At 48.3% G+C, this 19057-nt stretch overlaps 4 protein-coding genes across 4 annotated transcripts; 3 read left to right on the top strand and 1 right to left on the bottom strand.

Moving 5' to 3' along the window:
• The first annotated feature begins 12 nt into the window (after positions 1 to 12).
• On the top strand, positions 13 to 1667 carry BO87DRAFT_332652 (transcription factor IIF subunit TFG2). Its single transcript, XM_025620377.1, has 4 exons — positions 13 to 471; positions 558 to 822; positions 873 to 1069; positions 1132 to 1667. Exons 1-4 carry the CDS (start codon positions 172 to 174, stop codon positions 1519 to 1521), a joined length of 1152 nt encoding a protein of 383 aa, XP_025481022.1. The 5' UTR covers positions 13 to 171; the 3' UTR covers positions 1522 to 1667.
• Positions 1668 to 1862: 195 nt separating this feature from the next.
• BO87DRAFT_375735 (CCCH zinc finger protein) lies at positions 1863 to 3985 on the top strand. Its single transcript, XM_025623120.1, has 4 exons — positions 1863 to 2010; positions 2062 to 2637; positions 2689 to 2800; positions 2853 to 3985. Exons 1-4 carry the CDS (start codon positions 1965 to 1967, stop codon positions 3583 to 3585), a joined length of 1467 nt encoding a protein of 488 aa, XP_025481021.1. The 5' UTR covers positions 1863 to 1964; the 3' UTR covers positions 3586 to 3985.
• A 2165-nt stretch (positions 3986 to 6150) lies between these two features.
• Positions 6151 to 6902, bottom strand: BO87DRAFT_32175 (uncharacterized protein). Its single transcript, XM_025619947.1, has one exon. It carries the CDS (start codon positions 6781 to 6783, stop codon positions 6385 to 6387), a length of 399 nt encoding a protein of 132 aa, XP_025481020.1. The 5' UTR covers positions 6784 to 6902; the 3' UTR covers positions 6151 to 6384.
• A 6362-nt stretch (positions 6903 to 13264) lies between these two features.
• BO87DRAFT_305747 (putative bZIP transcription factor) lies at positions 13265 to 15243 on the top strand (the record flags this gene model as incomplete). Its single annotated transcript, XM_025619334.1, has 2 exons — positions 13265 to 14073; positions 14142 to 15243. The coding sequence occupies 2 exons, from the start codon at positions 13265 to 13267 to the stop codon at positions 15241 to 15243; spliced, it is 1911 nt and encodes a 636-aa protein (XP_025481019.1).
• Positions 15244 to 19057: the final 3814 nt, after the last annotated feature.

Here is a 19057-nt window from a genome sequence, read left to right as displayed (position 1 = left end):
CCCCATTCGAAGCTTCAACATCGCGTACGTCACTGACGCTTTCTTTTGAACTCATTTAATCCCCTGATTTGTCGCTCTCTTACGCCTCGGTTACGATCGCTTCACTATCTTCGGAAATTTGGGCTACTAGTCAACACTTTTGTTCGCTCCAGTATTAGGCTGTGTGGCGCCATGGTCCCCCAAGTCAAACAGGAGCCTGATTCCCAGACACCATACATCAAACCCGACCCATACATCAAACAGGATCCCGACAGCAAGGATACAGTGCTCGCTGATATTGACGATGAAGATTTGTATGAGGATGCGGGCGATCTAGACTTCTCGGCTGCAAACCAAAGCGTCTGGCTTTCACGGCTGCCCCGGTCACTATGGGAACATTGGGCGCATCTGTCAAACAGCGCCGGCGATGACGACGAGGAAATTCAGATCGGGACAATGAGGATCGAGGGTACACAGAATGATCTTAAACGGGTATGTCTCCATCTGCGAAGAACTTTGTCGAGGAACCTCGGTTTGCGTTTTTGTGTTACACGGACTGACTTTTGTGATCTTTGTAGGTCAGTTTGCGCATAAACGCACGAGAAGACAATCGCGATATTCCTAAAGACTACCTACTGCAACGACAAACGATAACCTCAGAGAATGTTTCGCACTTGACGCAAAATACGTACCTTTTCACGGAGAGGGACCTCCCAGGTCATGAGAATCGAATGGTAGTTTTTGGCGAGGCGCGTTCGGCGCTCTATGAGTCGATGAAGCGGGAAATGAAGAAGAAGGAGCGCAAGAAGAAATGGGAGCCCTACGTCAGAAAAACTGTACCGAGTATGTACCCTGTTACTGCGACAAAGGTGGTCTTGCTGACATTGCTGCAGAACAAACGGCTTTGGTCGGGAGCGTGAGTGAAGAGTTCAACTGCCTTCCGGTTGAGAACGAGGAATTCCGGCGGCTGTCGGAGAAGAAGGCTCTGGAGGCACTCAAACCGAAGCGTGAGACTGTATTTATTGATAAGATTCCGGGCAAGATGCTCCAGCCGCGGAATGCATTGCCTGGAGAGAAGGGTGCTTTTGTGGTAAGTTTTCCTTTGCCGTGCTTATTAGTTCTACTTGACTTACAAAATACTTTCCATTCCAGCAAGCAACGAGGCCAGCCAAGCCCAAGGCCCAGGAAAACAAAACCACGCGTATGCCTCAAAACGAACTGTTGGATCTTATCTACCAGTGCTTCAGGGAATACAAGTACTGGCCATTTAAGAACCTCAAGGCGAGACTGCGACAGCCCGAGGCTTATCTCAAACAAACTTTGGAAATGGTTGCGCATTTGGTCAAAGCCGGTGACTTTGCTATGACCTGGGAGCTGAAGCCCGAAGCGAGGGAAAGCAACTACGCCAATGCGATGTACAGCGATGCTAAGGATGAACTCGCACCGGGAGACTACAACTTCGAGGATGGCTCTGAAGAGGAGGCCACTCCTTCCGGCATGATGACCGATAATGACGAAGGACAGTTCGAGAACGTTGTTTAAGGATACGGATCCGATGTAGCATAAGGGCCATGGCGTTACTTTGGGGTTTGGGTGATTTGATACAGGCTGTTTAGATAGTATATCATGAGCGCCTAGATGACAGGCCCAACATCTAACACACATTTTTACAGAACAATATCATCGAGCTGAATCGCTCAAGTCAATGAAAATTTCTTTGTTCGAAGTAGAAAATCTCATAACATACTCCGTACTCCGTAGTCATTGTCAGAACATACCTAGACAGCAATGGCATCCATACAAAGCGCAGGAACACGTGACCATCGGCCGCCACACACCGCGTTCGTCATTTCATCATCCGCATCATCAACACAAGCTCATCTCTTACAACTCAGCGGCGTCTGTCATTCAGCTACCCAGTATAGACGAAAGATTCTACTTTGAGTGACTTGCTAACGTGGCTTTGGCCGCCTACTCAGGTTAAAATGACAGAAGATCAGGATCTGATGGCCAAAATCAGCCAGCTTGCTGGTAAGCGCATTCTAGCTATCCATAACCGTGCCGGCCTCTAACCTCCACCAGGCCAGATCAATAGGCACAAAACTCAACAGTCTCAGCCTGAGTCTCCCTACAGTAGCGAAATAGCTCCAGGCCAACACGTTTCGCGACATGTTCCTTACCGAGGTCGCGGGTGGGCGCCTTATCGTGGACGACACTACTCACGAGGCCGTCATGTAGCTCCCCATCGCCACCGTACCCTCATCCTCAACAATGCAACATCAGGTACACCTGGATCGGCTACTCCAGCTGGCACGGGGACTGATACAGACGGTGAGGCGCGATCTGCAACACCAAATGAGTGGGTTGTGAAACGCGATCGTCATATGCAGCTCATCAACACTTCGATATACGACAAAGAGACACAAGCGAGGACGAAGGCGATGGAGGAGAGTCGCCAGGCCAAGGCGCAAAAGAGAGCACAGGTCGAGCAGGCGAGAGTTATGAATTACGCACAGGGCGTTGGCAGAGTGCATCCTACGGGCTTCGCGGCTCCTCAGGTGTCAACTACTGCAGACCCGTCAGCGGAGTATCAGGTTTTCGTCAACGACATACCGTTTCGGGTGTCGCGCGGTGGTGGCAAGCTGATCCGAGTGTCTGGTGCGTGCGCTGTAGATGCTCTGGTCAAGCGAACTAGCTTACCGGTCATAGATAATCCGAATACTGCCAACGCTACGCCAAAACGAGTGACAGTGGCAGGCGTCGCTTTTGTCCGGAGCAAGAACGGAAATCTCCACCGCTTGGGTGCTGTTACATCAAAAAGGTGGCGGTTGTGTTGTCCATGTGGCGAGTTTGGAAGCTTACTTCAAATATAGAAAACCAATGACGGTCAAGAAGAAGAACGCGCTTTGCCAGCGATTCACTACGACGGGTACCAATGCTTTCCCTACACGAGGCCCTGAGTGGCCCTTGCCCCCATCTCATTATTGTTTCATCTTCTGCGGGATCACGCTGATCAGGATCTTCAAACGTTTAGGCAGCTGTTACAAAGGACCAACATGTCCCTATATTCACGACCCGAACAAGGTTGCAATGTGCAAGGACTTCCTCCAGACTGGTCAATGCAATGCAGGTATAAGTTGTGATCTCTCTCATGAGCCCTCGCCCCACAGATCCCCTGCCTGCGTGCATTTCCTGCGAGGGCGCTGTTCCAACCCCGAATGTCGCTATGCCCATGTCCGTGTGACCCCGGGCGCTCCTGTGTGCAGGGACTTTGCGGTTTTAGGATATTGCGAAAAAGGTGCCGAATGCGACCAACGACACGTTCACGAATGCCCAGACTATGCGAATGAGGGCGTTTGCAACAAGAAGCGCTGCCGCCTCCCCCATGTTGATCGGGCAGGACAGATCAGGAAAAATGCCGCTTCTAAGACTGATGCTACGGGCCTTGCGGAAGAGTCTGATGCATCCAGCGAGGAAGAAGAGTACGATGAGATTGACACGGATGACGTCGATTCGGACGATCTCGATGAGGATGAGCCACAGCTCATCGCGGCCGAGTCAGATACTGGCGAGGTGTCGCAACAACAGGACTACATCCGTCTCTAAACATTCATACCCACTAACATTACCACAGTCTGTAATTGAAGTTGGCTTGAATTCTACGGATACCCCAAACGGAACAAGAAACGGGCAATGGCAAGAGGAAAGAAAAGCAAATAAATCAGAAAGAAAGAAACAGAATAAGAGGGAAATAATTCATTACATAGTGGCCAATTAATGCCTGCCTTGAAAGTTTGATGCCTTACGGAATGTCGTGTTCCAGTCGCAGATGAAGATACCCCTATGCGTTCAGCATGTTGTTTACTTGCAGACGGTGTGTATACGAGTCCGTTTGACGATCTTGGATAAATTCTATGGGTTGGTAAGGGATGACACTTGGAAATGTAGTTCTACATGATGACGTTGTGTGTTGAGACATGAAGCCATAGGTAGCCTACCAATGGAGATGAATATCAATTTTCTGTTTCTGTTTCTGTTTACTGTATGCTACATCTCACTTCCCTGCTGCAGACATTGCTTCAGACTAGCCACACGTGCTGCCCAGGGTGAGTCCGGGGCGTCAGGCAGTACCCATCCCCCTGTGTCCTCACATGGCGACCCCAGAGAGAGAGAGAGAGACAGAAGCAGACCGACGTGTGAGTCATACTCCCCCAACCTGACAGGAAGTCAGGTCGAAGACGATCAAAGCCGACGACCCCCACAGCGTGGATCCGCGTCCGATGCAATGCAATGCAAGCTAGCTCTTTAGTGTAGCGACTAACGGTGAAGATAACCAGCTAAGGGGAGGTACCTGGTCTCTGGCTGGTGCACTGCAAAATCCTAGCCCTGTCAATGGCTGCTTTACCCATATGGTTCGCATGGACCAAGGCGAGCCACGCTGCTTTTTTCCCTCTTTTCCCTTTCCGAGTCCCTCTTTTTCTTTCTACCTAACCCAACTCTTACTTACCGCGTGTTCCGGGATGGCACGGGCGTTCTTTGTGCCGGTTGGAGCGATCAGGGCCGGCCGAAAGGACGACGATGAGACGCGACACCCGCCATTCCATGCCATGCCATGCCATGCCTTGAACCGTGCTGATGCGGATGCGGATTGCGGACACCAACGAGAAGCTGCCAGCCAGGCTGTTTAGTAGTCGAGTCTAAGCAAGTCGAGTTGAAACACCTGTCCTGGGGGTCTTGTTTCATGTTTGTTAGTCCCGACTTTCCCATTGCCTCGTGGCTTGCTATTACTGCCCTGGCCCGGGGACCGGATGTCCTGGCACCTATCATCAATCCTCCTACTCACGTACAGAGTACATACATGTACATATCTGTACGCACAATCTTTGCTCCGTCCGACTACTACCGGCAGGGGGACCTTGCTTAGGCGATAATTAATAAATGCTCCTTGGGGGTTTCTCAGTGGCACGATGTTTGTTCCGGGGATTGAGGAGGGGAGGAGGGGGGCCCCTTAGCGACCTACCGCCACATGCCACAAGCCGTAGTCTGTCTGTATGCATGGGGAATATCCATACTGCCTACTCACTAACTAACCAACTAGGTACTAGATAGATGACCAGGATGAAGGTACAAGGCAAAGGAAAAAGAAAAGAAAAGAAAAAAAAGGCGATCAGATCACGGACCGGTGCAGTCAGTCAGTCTGTGCCTGATGACAAGCATCACCGCCAATTGGCTCGGATGGACCAGTTACGAGGGGAATGACCCAATGACCGACATTCCTTCAACACCGATATTTTGCATCTTTAGTTTAGTTCAGATAGTTACTTTGGTATCTACCCGATGAAGTGCCCCTCGTTTAGCTTTCTGGGGAAGATACAAGTGGGATCCGATAGGCAGAGTCTTCGAGAATGGTCGACGGGGTCCACTATGTTAATTACTTTTGTTCACTGCAGTCGAGGACCGAACTGGAGATGATACCGCAGGTTGATATACTACTAGGAGTTACTAGTCACTTACCCGGGTAGTGGTGAGTACTAGTCAACCAGGGCTCTTTTGTTCCTTTGGATGCCCAGCCTACCGCTGATTGGCGGAACGCCGTAGATCAGGCCGGGAAACGTGACTTGGGGCGGTGTTACTGCTGGAAGTTGCTTGTTCTGTATCTAGGAACTGACTGACTGACTACAACTCTGGTGCCTAGCAATGAACTATTCCAGTTCTACAGAGTAGATGCTATTCTTACTATCCTATCCTACCTCAATTTCTCAACTGCAAGTCATTTAGCACCCAGAATTACCTCATTTCATCGCTCTCTACTTCCTGCTTCGTAATGCAAACTACTAAATTTATACGATCAGCAGCCTCGTTGGGCAACAATGGTATCATGCAACCGAGTCCGAGAAAGCCAATCTTCGAGAACGAGACTGACCGGCCCACTGACCCGGGAGCTTCCTTCATTCTTTCAATTCGAGTATGACAATGCTCTCACAATTTATGCATCCTCTCTGAATAAGCCTATCGTCGTCGATCGTCCGTAAGCCATTGGCTTCTGAGCAGAGTGGTTATGATTGTGGTTGAGCCACCATTACGTCCAATCCGATCCCTTGTAAGAGCCAAAAAGAATCAACTCAACCCATTGCTGACGGCCAATTCCCTAGATAGCAGCCCGCATGCGCTGATTCTTCAAGAGGCGAAGTCTTAATTTCCGTTCAATTAGCACCACTCCACCGGTCGCTTCTCTCGCCTCTTTCAATTGGACCCGGGGCTGGTGTACACCGCCAGAATGGCCACTCGGCATCGTCATCGCAAGACGAGCGATTACCCGGAATGGGGACAGGTCGCCAGTCACGGCAGGCCCGAGATGCTCCTTCTCCTTGTCCTGATGGCAAATTCTGAAATGAGAAATCAGATTTAGACTTGTCGACTGCATTCACGTGTCTGTCTGCCGCTGAGCACCCACCACCCCCTTTCCCCCGGCCTGATCCTATCCAGGACCCCGGGTTGAATAACGGTCAGGTTCCATACCCACACCCAACTCTTCCCTTCCCACCCACTCCTGCACACCGTACATGTTCGCCTCCTTTGCTGCAATTCCAAATCACCATGAGGATCCGCCTTAACCCAATGAGAAATGAGAAAGAAAAAGAACACTAAAGAAAGAATACTGCTTCTAGGGTATTGTTTCAAGTTGTCTTTTTGGCTCGTATCCGATTGGGTTTGCTTCCCTTGTCTTTGTTGTTCACTGTTGATTTGCTTCTGACTCGATATCGGATGCAATCTGTTCCTTCGTCCCCTCTTCACTTGGTGCATGAGATGATCTGAACACCGGCAAAGTTAATGCATTGCATCAGCAGTAGCAGGAGCAGTAGCAGCAGCAGGCATATGTAGGGCAAGTTAATTGCTTTTTTTCTTTTCTGTGTCTTCTTTTGCATTTCACGTTCCACGCGATTGTCGCGAATAGCGGGCACCGCTGCTTTGCCGGCCCTGGATATGACATGCTTACGGACTGACTCTTTGCTTTTGGGATTTCCATGCGTACCCGATACCAATGCACATCGGTAGTAGTCGCTGCGTAGATGAGATGATCGATACATTCCATTCCTTCTCATCCCGTCTTCTTGTCCTTGATTATACGTACCACAAGGTAAAATTGCCTATCTACCTGTGAAACGTGGCATCCAATCTTACTCCATACAATAGCTTCATTCTTCTCTAGACAGTATACCAATAATATAAACACAGACCAGTAAGGCTAAGCCTACAGAGTAAGCAACAGAATTAACCCATGACATCAACACACATACAAACCCCAACAACAACAACCTGAAACACCAAGTCATCAAGGGGATGATGGATTCCATCCCAATCAGGAACTCATCTAGACCGGTAAAGCTTCGAGAAAACAAACCGGAGGAGGGGGAGCCGTAGACAGTGTGACTCATACCTCTCTTCTTCTTTCTGTTGCACTACTACTACTACTACTACTACTACTACTACTACTACTACTACTACTACTACTACTACGCAGCGCACATACCAACAAACCTCCGAGTAAATACACACACAGTAGTCTAAGTGGTCGGTGACGACGTCCAAGCTTGCTTTGCTTGCTTTTGCTTGCCGACTGGACTAACTAGCAGCATACTATTCTAGTAAATAAGTAGTATAGTGCAATAAGTGGGTCATGGATTCTTCTGGTCTGTTTCATCTTATCGATAGTAGATAGTTGGCGGTAAGTAAGTGGGCTTTCTAGTTGCTACTTCGGTCCTTGTGCATACTGTAGGATTTCGGGGACTAGCCATCTATGTTACTATGTTCTGTTATGTTATGTTGTTGCTTTGGGGCGGTGGATGTGGATCGGCGCAGGCATTGTTGTGTGACTATGTACTATGCTTCGCTGCTTGAGATTAGTTTACATATTGAGGATTTCGGGGTATTGATGCCTCGAATCATGGGGACTAGGACACGTTGGTTTGGGAGGAGGGGAGGGTGATGCTGTGATATCATGCTATCGGCCGAATTGGAGGGGAAGGTTCTCGGATGTCATTCAGTTCTTCGATTAGTAGTATGAGAGGAGTGATCTTACTGTGGTAGGTAAGTAGTTGTGATGCTATAGTGTCTGAGTATATGTATTGTAGCATCACTGCGTTAAGCCAATCATGGAGGATGGGAAAGCTTGCTACATACTACTCACCCATTCACTCACTACTATTAGGTCTATCCAGTACCCTACCTACATATTTTGAAACACCAAGAGCCATATGGCAACACCCAGACAAGGCAAACCAAGGCAACGCACATGTCTAGTTAAGACACATACCAATCTACCTCACCCCTTATCTGCAGAAAATCACAATACTACAACCAACTACAGCCTCACATCACATCACATCACCTCCAAGCTCGAAACTCTAGCTCGAGCTCGAGCTCCAGCTCTAGCTTCTGCTTCTACTCCTGCTTCCTGCCAAGCCAAGCAAAGATATGCGCAAACCGTTTCTTGCCTTGGCCATGGGCCATGGCCATGGATGGCCATATGCTTCAACCCAAACTCGCCCTGTCTCTGCATGAGAACCCAGATCGTGCGGTGCGCACGGCCAAGGATCCGAGCGAGATGCGATGACATCGATTGGATTGGCGTTGGTTTCCCCGCAGGAAAGTGCAAGAAAGGGGGAAGAAGCAGTGATGCCTTACCTGGGGTTATTTACTGGCAATTATCAATTTTTTTTTTTTTTTTTTTTTTTTTTTTTTTTTTTTTTTTTTTTTTTTTTTTTTTTTTTTTTTTTTTTTTTTTTAGTTTCTTTCCAGTGTAGGGATTTAGTTAGTTGAGTAATAGGAAAGTACGGAGTGCTACCTAGTAGATGGATGACGAATTCTGTTACTGGTGATGGTCACAGGTGGAGGGAGGGACGGGATGGAGGATGCGATTGATGATAATTTACTCCGTGTGTCCTTCCTAATTGGGAAATTAACAAACATTAAGTTTTTCCCTTGTGATTATTTTCTTTTCGGTCGATAGACTGACGGACTGGATGAATGACTTCCATCTCGTGACTCCGCCGTTGAGGTTACTTAGGTAAGATGGTTACCTAAGGACGAAACAAACAGGGTGAGTGGATATGGCTAGCCTAACAGTTACTAGATACTAGTATCAACCGCCACACCACACGAAGAAAGAGAAAGAAAATGCAGGTGAACCGTCAAAAGTGGATTAAGCTCCATAAGTTGATGGTGGTGCTTATACCGAAAGAGGTAATTTAACTGACTACTACCTACCTGCCTGACTAGTGAAGCATAGAGGTAGGTAAGTAAATCACTGACTTGCTTACTTACAGTAAACTAAACTACTAAGAGCCTAGCACCAACGCCAGAATCGAGAAACAAAAAAGCAAAGAAAAACACCAGCTCGGCAAATCATCCCCAAAAAGAAAAAAAATAATAATTAATCAATCAAACCGTAAACCTGATTAATATCTGTGTCTGACTGGAGGACATCCAGTCCAAGATGAAATCCAAAGAGAGAGTGTGTGTCCGTGCTTTTTTGTTTCTGCATCCTGAGTTGCAGCTTCCGTGCGGTATGTGCATTTCAGGTAATCTGTCATGGAATTGGTTCGAACAGCACGGGCGGGCGCGGGTGTGTGTGAGTGAGTGTGTGTCGCAACAGAACGGGTGTGCATGCGATGCGCGCGCGCCGATTGAAGGGGCCGCGCGGGCAGGCAATGACCCAGTCTAACCGAAATGGCAAAAGGGCCCTTTTGTTTTGGTTTTTTGTCTTGTCGTCCACCCGTGGAATGACTGGCTGATTTGGTTTTCTTTGTGGTTATTGGTTGTGGATCAACTTCTTTGGACGGATTGGATGGATCTCCCTTCTACGGGCCGGCCCTAACGGTACCAGAGATGAATTTGTGGTGATTTCCTAGGTTCTCTATCAAGGTGCTATGGATGGGGGAAAAAGCAAAATAGAAGCATGTGTATAGTATTGTGGTGGTGGATGATAATGGTAGCAAGTGAAAGCAAACATCTAGGCTTGGGAGAGGCTGCTGTCACGGGCATATCACACCAACAATAAGAATTACGATAAGAACGAGGCTTCATTGAAGGATGCGATGCTAGCCCATCGGATCATTCTCTCCTCTAAGCCGGTCTTAGCAGGAAACATTCCGTACTTCTTCATCAGCATCAACAGCCTGATCCAGCCTCAGGAGCTTTTTTGGTTCCCAGCGCTCTGGCGTTCAATTCTGATGATCACGATGGAAATAGTTTCCTCTCAAGCCATGAGGGATGTCGCACTGTTGCGCGCGCGAATGATTGGTCATGCCCGCAACTGAAGGCTGGAGGGCGATACGCTTCATGCCCGGGGGGGGTGGGGATGGGTGGTGGTGTTCCGTATGTAGTGTATGACATCGAGTCCGTCCATCTGATCCCAAGCCCGCCTGCCCTCTCTTCCTCCCACCGGAAGAAAAAAAAGTACGAGGGGGAGGGAGGGGGGTATGGCCTCATCGCCTGGTATTCTTGGTATCGTCCTGTAACTCACGACTCGCCCTATCCCAGGGGTCGATCATGGGATGGATGCACACTGACTGAGCGCACAGACGATCTCCTCTTTTGGGCATCATCTTTCCCAAATCCAAAACACCGAGGAGCCAAGAGAGCCCCCCCTCCTCCTCAGGTCCTGGTAGGATGAACGGGCCTGTTGTTCAGGTACCTACCCACCTACATATGTACGTACATTGTGGGATCATCATCGAACCTGAGGATGAATAGGAAGGGAGGGGGTTGTGTTGTGGTGTGGTGTGTGCTTGAAACCATGAACCCAGTGTGCTGGACCCCAGGTACCAATCAATCGTTTTGCGTTCTCGGATGTGATTGATTACTGTCGGGAGGGATAGAGAAGGGAAACGCATGCCTGAGTTCGGGCTGCTACGGGATAAGCGACTGGCAGAGAGAGACAGACAGACACAGAGAGAGACGGAGGACAGGCACATGGATTGACGGAAAGTTTCGACTGTATCGGATAGAGGGGTCGTACTGTCAGGAATGATCGAATCGATAGGCTATCGATATCCGATTTGTGGCCCCACCCGTAATACTAACCATGGTTCTGATACCGACCATCCTCTGCACCCACTACACTACTTACAGACATCTAACTAACTAACTATACTAGCATGGAAACTTATGGTCCCTACTCCTACTACGGACTTACTTAGTACGACTCCGGTCTCTAACCCACTCTCTACCCGGAGACCGGCACTCACTGGGAAGGGTAGTATCTACGAAAAGTAGAGTCCCAGTTGAGAACTCATCCCGAGCGGCTATCCATCGGTCCGGATGATTGACTGATGTTGGTATTCCAAAAGTCAAGAGTTAAGGTTAGTTGAGACAGGCAACGGCATATAGCCGCCGTTATTGACGGGCGAGGGCTCTTTGTCGATATTGTTGGTTAGGTTTGGCGGTTAGGGTTGATTATTATTCTATTCTAATTATGCGACAGTTGGGGGGAAGATCCCACCGAATTCCTTCGGCCTATCATCTATCACATCCTGCACTATGTATGAGTCGCGTCTGGTGAAAAGCATACTCACTTACTGAGGTCGGTAAGTACCTCCTACTTTCTAGTTTCTACTACTATTGCTAGATGGTTTAGGTAGTAAGTAGTAAGTATAATCTCACGGATAATGGTAATGCTTCCTTTGATGTAATTGGGAAATAAAATGAAGAAGGTTAGGCCTACAATAAAGTACTACAGTAGATAGTAGACTACCGACAAGGCGATCATCGGGATTCTTCCAGGGCAGCAATATTCTCGCTAGTTAGCCTGCTTAGTCCGCTAGCAAGTACCTACATTTGACGATGTGAATAACCTCAACCTTTACCAACCCAGGGGATAAGATCAATCATCATGGGTACTACACGAGAAGCGTCACGATCATGATTCGTCTCTAGTCAAAAGCACTGGACGAGTAACCAGCCAGGAACGATGATTATTCATCCACCCTTCTCGTCCCAAAGGTTCCCCTGCCAGCTGCACGTCTGCCCAACGAAGCATCCAATGATCGCTTCTCGTTAATCTCGGGAGCAGTCAGAAATGTCGCCTCGTCTTTTGACTTTTCCGCTGACCGCCGGATGCTCGTTGGGTGGTTTTGGGGGTGCGGCCGATTAGTGAGCGAGGAAGTGCGAGCGATGGGTCTGTGGTCTGTGGTTTCTACCTACTACTTTGTTTAGGGCCGATGGAGAAGGGGAGAAAGAAGGCCGTGGGAAAATCATGGGCACGGGAATTAGTTGGGATTTTTTGGTTTTTTTTTTTTTTGGGGGGGGGGGTGGTTTTTCTCTTGGGCTCACTCACTCTGCTTCTCTTCCTGATTTTTTCCTTATTGTATTTTTTATTCTTATTTTTGTTATTTTTTTCTTTCTCCCTTATTTTTTTTTCTAGTGCCTATTTCTCTGGTTCCCCCCATGATTGCCGCTGTTGGTCCGTCTGTAGGTTATGGGTCAGGTCCCAGAGAGAAAGTATGGTTATGAATATAGTTAGTGTTTTTATTTTTGTTCGCATTTTTTATTTCTTGGAATTTTAATCTGAATATTATTTTTCTTTATTTTTATTTTTAATTTCTGGGAAAGAAAAAAAAAAATATTCACTCATCCTAAGATTTTCGTGCTGGGTCGAAAAGCAGTCTTACTATTCTGAACTTGGTCAGGGACTCCCTCATCGCATGTTTCCTGATTCAGCCCCGAAGGATATATGGACTCCCCCTCCCGCTTGTCACTTGCTCTTGTCCTCCATCACAATCAATCAATTATACTGAACTTCAAACTCTCTTCGCGAGAGGTTTCTGTCTGATCACAAGAGACCTCGATTTTACCTTTCCTCCCCTCCTCCTTCATATTATACTTATTCCGCTTCTTTCCTCCCCTGCTCCTCTTCTGCCTCCACTTCGCTAGTTCTCTACTACTCTACACCTTGACCACCACCCGATCGATCTACTTCTCTTCCCACCTTATTCTTTTTTATTCCCCCATTCCTCCTCCTCCCTTGAGACTCTTTCGAGATTATACTCTCTCGTCTTCCTTCTCACGGGTTATATCTTCACTCCTCCCATTCTTCACAAGTTTGAGACTTTCTAAATACTTTCACCAACCACCCTAAAACCCCGCACCTCTTGACCTGTTTTTTTTCCCGAACCTTTATTTTACACACCGCCTCTTGACTGCTCTACAAGCAACCACGGGCTTTTTTCCTTGATCAAAGCCACCTTTTTTCTCATTTATCTTCGTCATATACACATTCACAGTTATGGCAAGGTATTCTCAACAATCCTTTGACTTCTACCAACAATCCCCCTCTACATTGGATGCCAAACCGTCATATTCAGAAGAAGACGACATGAGTGTACTTGATGATAAGATCCTCGACTCTACTTCCCCCGAACTTCCTTCCACTGTTGCCGACCACCGGAGAACCTCATATGACCATGCACCCGATGCATTTGCGCATCGAGATTCCGTCTGGTCCGATTTCTCCCAATCCGTCTCTAGCACACAGTCCCGTCACAACTCCCAAGTCGGCCACGCTTTCTTTGAAACCGCCCCCAATCCGTTTATGCGGGTAGACGGCGCTCATCCATCCGCTCCATACGGCCACCAGGCTTCCTGGCAGCTTGCAAAGGAATCGGGCTCCTGCACTCCTACCGCCATGTACGATCACTTTCCCTCCGAGTTGGATCACGCTTCATCAGCCCCCTTTGCTGGCGGTGCCGTCGGTCCTGTCAGCACCATCAACATCCCCTCTATGTCCTACCGTCCCGGCATGGCCTTCGCCCACCCTGCCACTGTGGCTATGTCGCCGCAGTCCAGTCAGGGCTGGATGCCCGCTGCAACGGATCTGCCTGATGCCATGTCGCGGCCAACCAAGAGCCCGACCTACCGCAACAGTTCCCCCTTGAGTGTGCGCCGGGATGGGATCCGGAAGAAGAACGCTCGCTTTGAGATTCCTGCAGAACGGACGTTGAGCAACATCGACCAGCTGATCAGCCAGTCGACCAATGAGGAGGAGATCAAAGAACTCAAACAACAGAAGCGGCTGCTGAGGAACCGTCAAGCTGCGTAAGTACCCACTGCCCCCTCCCCCCCTTACATGGTGACATCAGCCCATATCTAATCTTGTCCTCTAGTTTGGATTCCCGTCAGCGCAAGAAGCTCCACACCGAGAAATTGGAAGAGGAGAAGAAGCAGTTCACCCAGGTCATTAGCGACCTCGAGGAGGAATTGCAGAACATGCGCCTACGGGAGGCCGAACTCCTTCGCGAGAAGAGCGAATGGATGGCCGCCCAGCAGGAAATCACCCAGTACATCAACACCATGCACATGGAGAAGGATGAACTGATCCGGGTGCACACCTTGGAGACTGCTGATCTTCGAAAGAAGAACAACATCCTCAAGGAGACCGTGGAGAAGCTTGAGAGACACGCACGAACCGCCGCTCCTGCGATGGCCACCGAGTTCTCGGACTTTGAGAACTTGACCATGGACAGCAGTCCTTGGGAAGACTTTACTATGGTGAACAGCCTCTCCCTTGACGCAGAGTCTGTTCCCACCTCGACGGCACACTCTTCCTCGTTGGTGGTCTCCACGAACGATAAGGAAAAGTCTGCGACCAGCGACTACCCCTTCAGCTGGAACGCCTTTTACATGTGCCTTCTCTTCGGAGCATTCATTGCCTCCAACAGCTCTACGCTGTCGGCTCGCTCCATGCCTCAGCTCTCGGAGGAGTATCGCGCTGAGTCCGCGAATGTCCTCCGGGCTGTTCTGTCTTCCTCTCCGCCCGAGCTTGCTCAGGGCCAAGGCGCTGTGGCTTCCTCGTCGGCCATGCCCATGCCTACCACCATCACTGGAGCCGAGATGGCTCAGATGACCGGCACAGCGGCACCGTCGAACCTGGATGAACTCCACAACACCCTGGCCATGCCCTCCAAGCAGCAGGAACAGGAGCAGGTTTTCGCTCTCAACGCGGACCAGTACAACTCTTTGACGACTTTTGATGATGCGGGTGTCGACTACAAGCAGCAGCAGCAGCCTTCTAATCTGCAGCAGGCGCTCGCTGCGATGCGTGGTAACGTTGCCCACAAGCTTCCGAACAAGGCTACCTCTGAAGTCTACTCTCGTTCCCTCATGTGGGACCGGGTTCCTGAAAAGGTTATCCGAGACTTCAGACGCATGGTTCAGGAATATGGTGTCGCCCCCGTAAAGGAGGAAGACTCCGGCTTCAGCCAGTAGTTTAGCCCCGCGATGGTTGGGTCACGCCGACCGTACATCGCCCATCTCAGCTCTCTCCTCTCTCTCCCTCTCTCTCCACCGTGCCCAGACAAAGTTACATTGCCTGCGTTTCTTCTGCATCCAAACAAGCAAACTGATCGAGTTCTGTGCTTTCACCTCCGCCTCCTTTACGTCGTCTACAGTTAGACAGACGTACACCTTCTCTCTACATGCTTTAACGACATACGACTGTTGGCCAGTTTTAGCCAGATTTAGCCATATACATACATAGACAGCTTACCATTCACTTCGACTGGATATATCTTACGGACTAGCTTCATGATGACCTCGTCTGACAATTTAGCGATGTTGTTCTACGTTTCGCACTCCTTCGGCTTTATCGGCGTACCAGCGTTTTCTCATTCTCCGAGTTGAGTGTGGATTTCTCGAGCATCTGAAATATGTTGCAGTCGTTTACATCTACCTCCACACCTTCTCGTCGATTTTTATGACTTTCTTTTACGGATGGCATCTTTTGAATTTCACCATGGGACATTGCCTGCGCGTCGCAGGCAGTCTCCAACGGAACAACGGGACGGAACATATCGAGCGCTTGCTTACATTTTGCATATGGCTTGGATTCGGGTTTCTGTTTAATTGCTTTTGAACTGTTGCGGTTTTTGATTTTGTTTTGGTTTTGCGTGCATCGCGTGGGGAATAGGTTGGGCTACAGTGGCATTTGCTATGATTGTTATGATATGACTGACATGTTTATGATTTGGGATGTGGGATGCCTGTTAATGTCTATGTTGCGATGATGATTCGATCTGGGTCTGCTGAGAAGCCATACTGGATGGCTCTGCAACCTACCACTCGTTTACTTTCTTTTGTCAGATACTTGACAAATGCCCGTGCATGTGCATGTGGCATGACACAGATGATCTTGGGCTTGTCCCGTCCACTCTTTTGAAAGAACTATATTTCGTTTGTCATCTGTGGTTCACCTCTTTGTACTGTATATAGTATTGGCAGCAATGTTTTAAGGAGTTTGGCCAACCACATGGAATAAAAGTCTTCCGGTCTCGGGCTTGCACACAAATCCTGCCTAGCAAGCTATTGACAATGAATGTGATCATTCGTCTGATATAAGCATCACTGTAGGCATATTACCTTCCTAGATATCGTGAAGGTGCGAATTCACGATTATCATATTTCACGATCAAAAGCCCACTAGATACTTAAGATTGTCCTTCTCTTCGCCCTGTCTATTTACGTAAAAACGCCACCCCATATTCCAAATCACTACATCCCGTTTACGCCGTCACTGGATGCCTCCGTCACTACGTATCCCCGTCACTGTAAACGACCATCACCGCGGCGATTGTATTCCATTTCTTCCTGGGATGAGCAGCTATAAATACGGGTCCTGATTCTTCTCTCATCTGAGTTTTTCCTTTCTTTCTTATCCTTCTCATAGCACAGAAAAGGGATTGTATAGAAAAAGGGTATCTCGACTATGACTACCCTAACATGGCTTTCATCTCATGAGCCATACTATACTATCGTCCGATCTACATAAACCTCTCTAAGCAAAGCTACTACTTTCTTTATTTCGTTTACTGGGTCTGTGGCTTGCTCAACGCGACTCACGCCCATGGCTTACCATATTCTCATCTCTTATCTTTCTTAATTCGCCTTCTATACCCCGTCAACAAAAACCTGTCAAGCTCCCATCTCAAGAGGAGCACATTATACTCTTATCTTCGTGCTCTGGATGATAGTACCAGCTGGTTCCCTATATTCTCTAGGGGCTACACTGTGGATGGTCTATATTCATTCCTACAACGCTGGTGTTTGCAGCATCATCTACACATCACTCCGTGGAGTATGTTGATAAACACTACTAACTGTGCATTACATCCCTGGAAGATGCAAAAACTTCCCAACCGCAAATTCAGTTGCGGTGATCGCAGTTTTGAAGATAATGAAGGCTCAGGCTTCCGTGGATCGGCCCTGCAAGCTTCAAGCGGTCGCAACCTTCGCAATTGCCAAGATCCATCAGTTATGCATATCTCTTTGCTATACCTTCTATACATCTTTACCGAACGTGTTCGAACACGCTCTTTCTTATATCGTCACTAGTTGAGCAGCAACACTAGCATAGATGGTCATTCGACCGGGGTCTCACCATCGCGCCGAGACCGCTAGCCTACTCTGTTCATGCTATATAGCTTCAGCGCCAAATATCTGACTGCTGTCACTGATAGGTAATGTCACTGATAGGTAAGTCAGTCATTCTTTTCCAGCGTACACCTGACTCTCACTACCATTTCATACTGACAATGTACTATGAGATCTAGGCAGAGCGTTGTTGAGCGCAGTATCATTTAGAAGAAGCTCTGTGCGTCATCTTCCTCTACTCTATCCCGCTAGCTCCTAGACATGTCTAAAGGAGCAGCCGATACTTGGCTTTTAGGTATCGTTCGGACGCAGTGTCTGCGAAGAAGACGTTCTTCAAAGGTGCTGAAACATATCTTGGCACGATCTACAACATATCGGACCAATTCACATAAGTCTAAGGCGAACGCTCGGGAACACCCGGTGAGAGCTAATCACACCCATGCATCTTTCCCAGGAAGTCGTCTGCTTCCCAGCAAAATGGAATCTGGCGTCGCAGCATCGCTGCAAAGCCAACATCACATCGCTCGAAGTTGGGCTCTGCAGAGTCTGTATGTCTTGTGAGTGAACAACGGGAGCATCTACAGACATCAGATCACTTTCTAACAGAGCACTCACTACAGTGGGATCACACTGTCTGGTGAGCTGTATGTAGGATCAGCAACCATTTCAGTGACGACAGGGTTTTTACGATGAGCCCTGCTACACGTTTCCGTCAACACGGTCCAGGTCGATTCCTCCTCAATATACGGTGACAACCGAAAGAACTTGCGCAACTGTCAACAAATCGAACAAGCACAAAGCGACTGGATTATATAACAAACAATATAACAAATTACGGAATCGCAGGTGTCTCGCATGCTTTACTTGATGACGACCTTCCTTACTCAAAACATGTCCCTTTGGTTTTGAGCAACCTAGAACTGGTGTGCCGACATGTCCAGGTCAAGTTGGCTTTTGACCTAGACGAAGGTTCCACTTTCTTGTAGCTTGTGAGACATAACTTCCTTGGAAGCACAAGCACGGTCACTGTACTTGCTTAATTTCTCTCGCAAGCAGTAACACATTGATGTGGATTTGCTCATATTACTACTATCGAGTACCCTTGTCCAATCTTCCTACCGACTTTCTGTCATACCCATGCGAGCTCCAAGAGAAAGCGGAGTCATCATACCGGACCTAATATTTCCAGCATCTCTTCTACAGTATTACTGCATTCTGATTGCCTATTACCCTGCAAGGATCAGCCAGGCATCTATAATGAATCAGAAAACCACCAAATCATAACCGCCTTCACTTTGAGTCGCGAACCCGCAAAGTTAAAGATGAAATCATCAATTCCGGCTATCCTGGCGTTCAAGAACTCTGTGGCAGAGCACATTTAGACTCACCTTACATTTCATCTCATTTTAAGGGGGTTTCGAGACCTTGACTACTCAGATTATAAGTTGAGTCACATATATTGGCCTGGGATTCGGGCAACAATGGTCCCGACTTTCACGGTCCCTTATACGTCATAGGCAAGCAGTTATATATAATCTTGAGTGGAAATCCCCAGCAGAGTAAGTCTTATGTCCTCGTTAACAGACGGTTGACCATTCAACTGACCGTTTCTACTTCCAGGTAACGATATTCGCGACACTGCCCGATGGAACAT

The sequence above is a fragment of the Aspergillus neoniger genome (genome assembly GCF_003184625.1).
Source record: "Aspergillus neoniger CBS 115656 unplaced genomic scaffold BO87scaffold_12, whole genome shotgun sequence".
Lineage (NCBI taxonomy): Eukaryota > Fungi > Ascomycota > Eurotiomycetes > Eurotiales > Aspergillaceae > Aspergillus > Aspergillus neoniger.
This window is presented reverse-complemented; position numbering and strand designations above follow the sequence as displayed.

What these genes read in the sequence shown, in the direction of transcription:
- BO87DRAFT_375735 (XM_025623120.1), top strand. Translation starts at nt 1,965, where the DNA reads ATGACAGAAGATCAGGATCTGATGGCCAAAATCAGCCAGCTTGCTG. An exon ending in CAAGCTGATCCGAGTGTCTG is followed by an intron (nt 2,638 to 2,688) that starts GTGCGTGCGCTG and finishes TACCGGTCATAG; the next exon opens with ATAATCCGAATACTGCCAAC. An exon ending in GGTGCTGTTACATCAAAAAG is followed by an intron (nt 2,801 to 2,852) that starts GTGGCGGTTGTG and finishes CTTCAAATATAG; the next exon opens with AAAACCAATGACGGTCAAGA.
- BO87DRAFT_32175 (XM_025619947.1), bottom strand. Translation starts at nt 6,783, where the DNA reads ATGCACCAAGTGAAGAGGGGACGAAGGAACAGATTGCATCCGATATCG.
- BO87DRAFT_332652 (XM_025620377.1), top strand. Translation starts at nt 172, where the DNA reads ATGGTCCCCCAAGTCAAACAGGAGCCTGATTCCCAGACACCATACATC. An exon ending in CACAGAATGATCTTAAACGG is followed by an intron (nt 472 to 557) that starts GTATGTCTCCAT and finishes TGATCTTTGTAG; the next exon opens with GTCAGTTTGCGCATAAACGC. An exon ending in GAGAGAAGGGTGCTTTTGTG is followed by an intron (nt 1,070 to 1,131) that starts GTAAGTTTTCCT and finishes TTTCCATTCCAG; the next exon opens with CAAGCAACGAGGCCAGCCAA.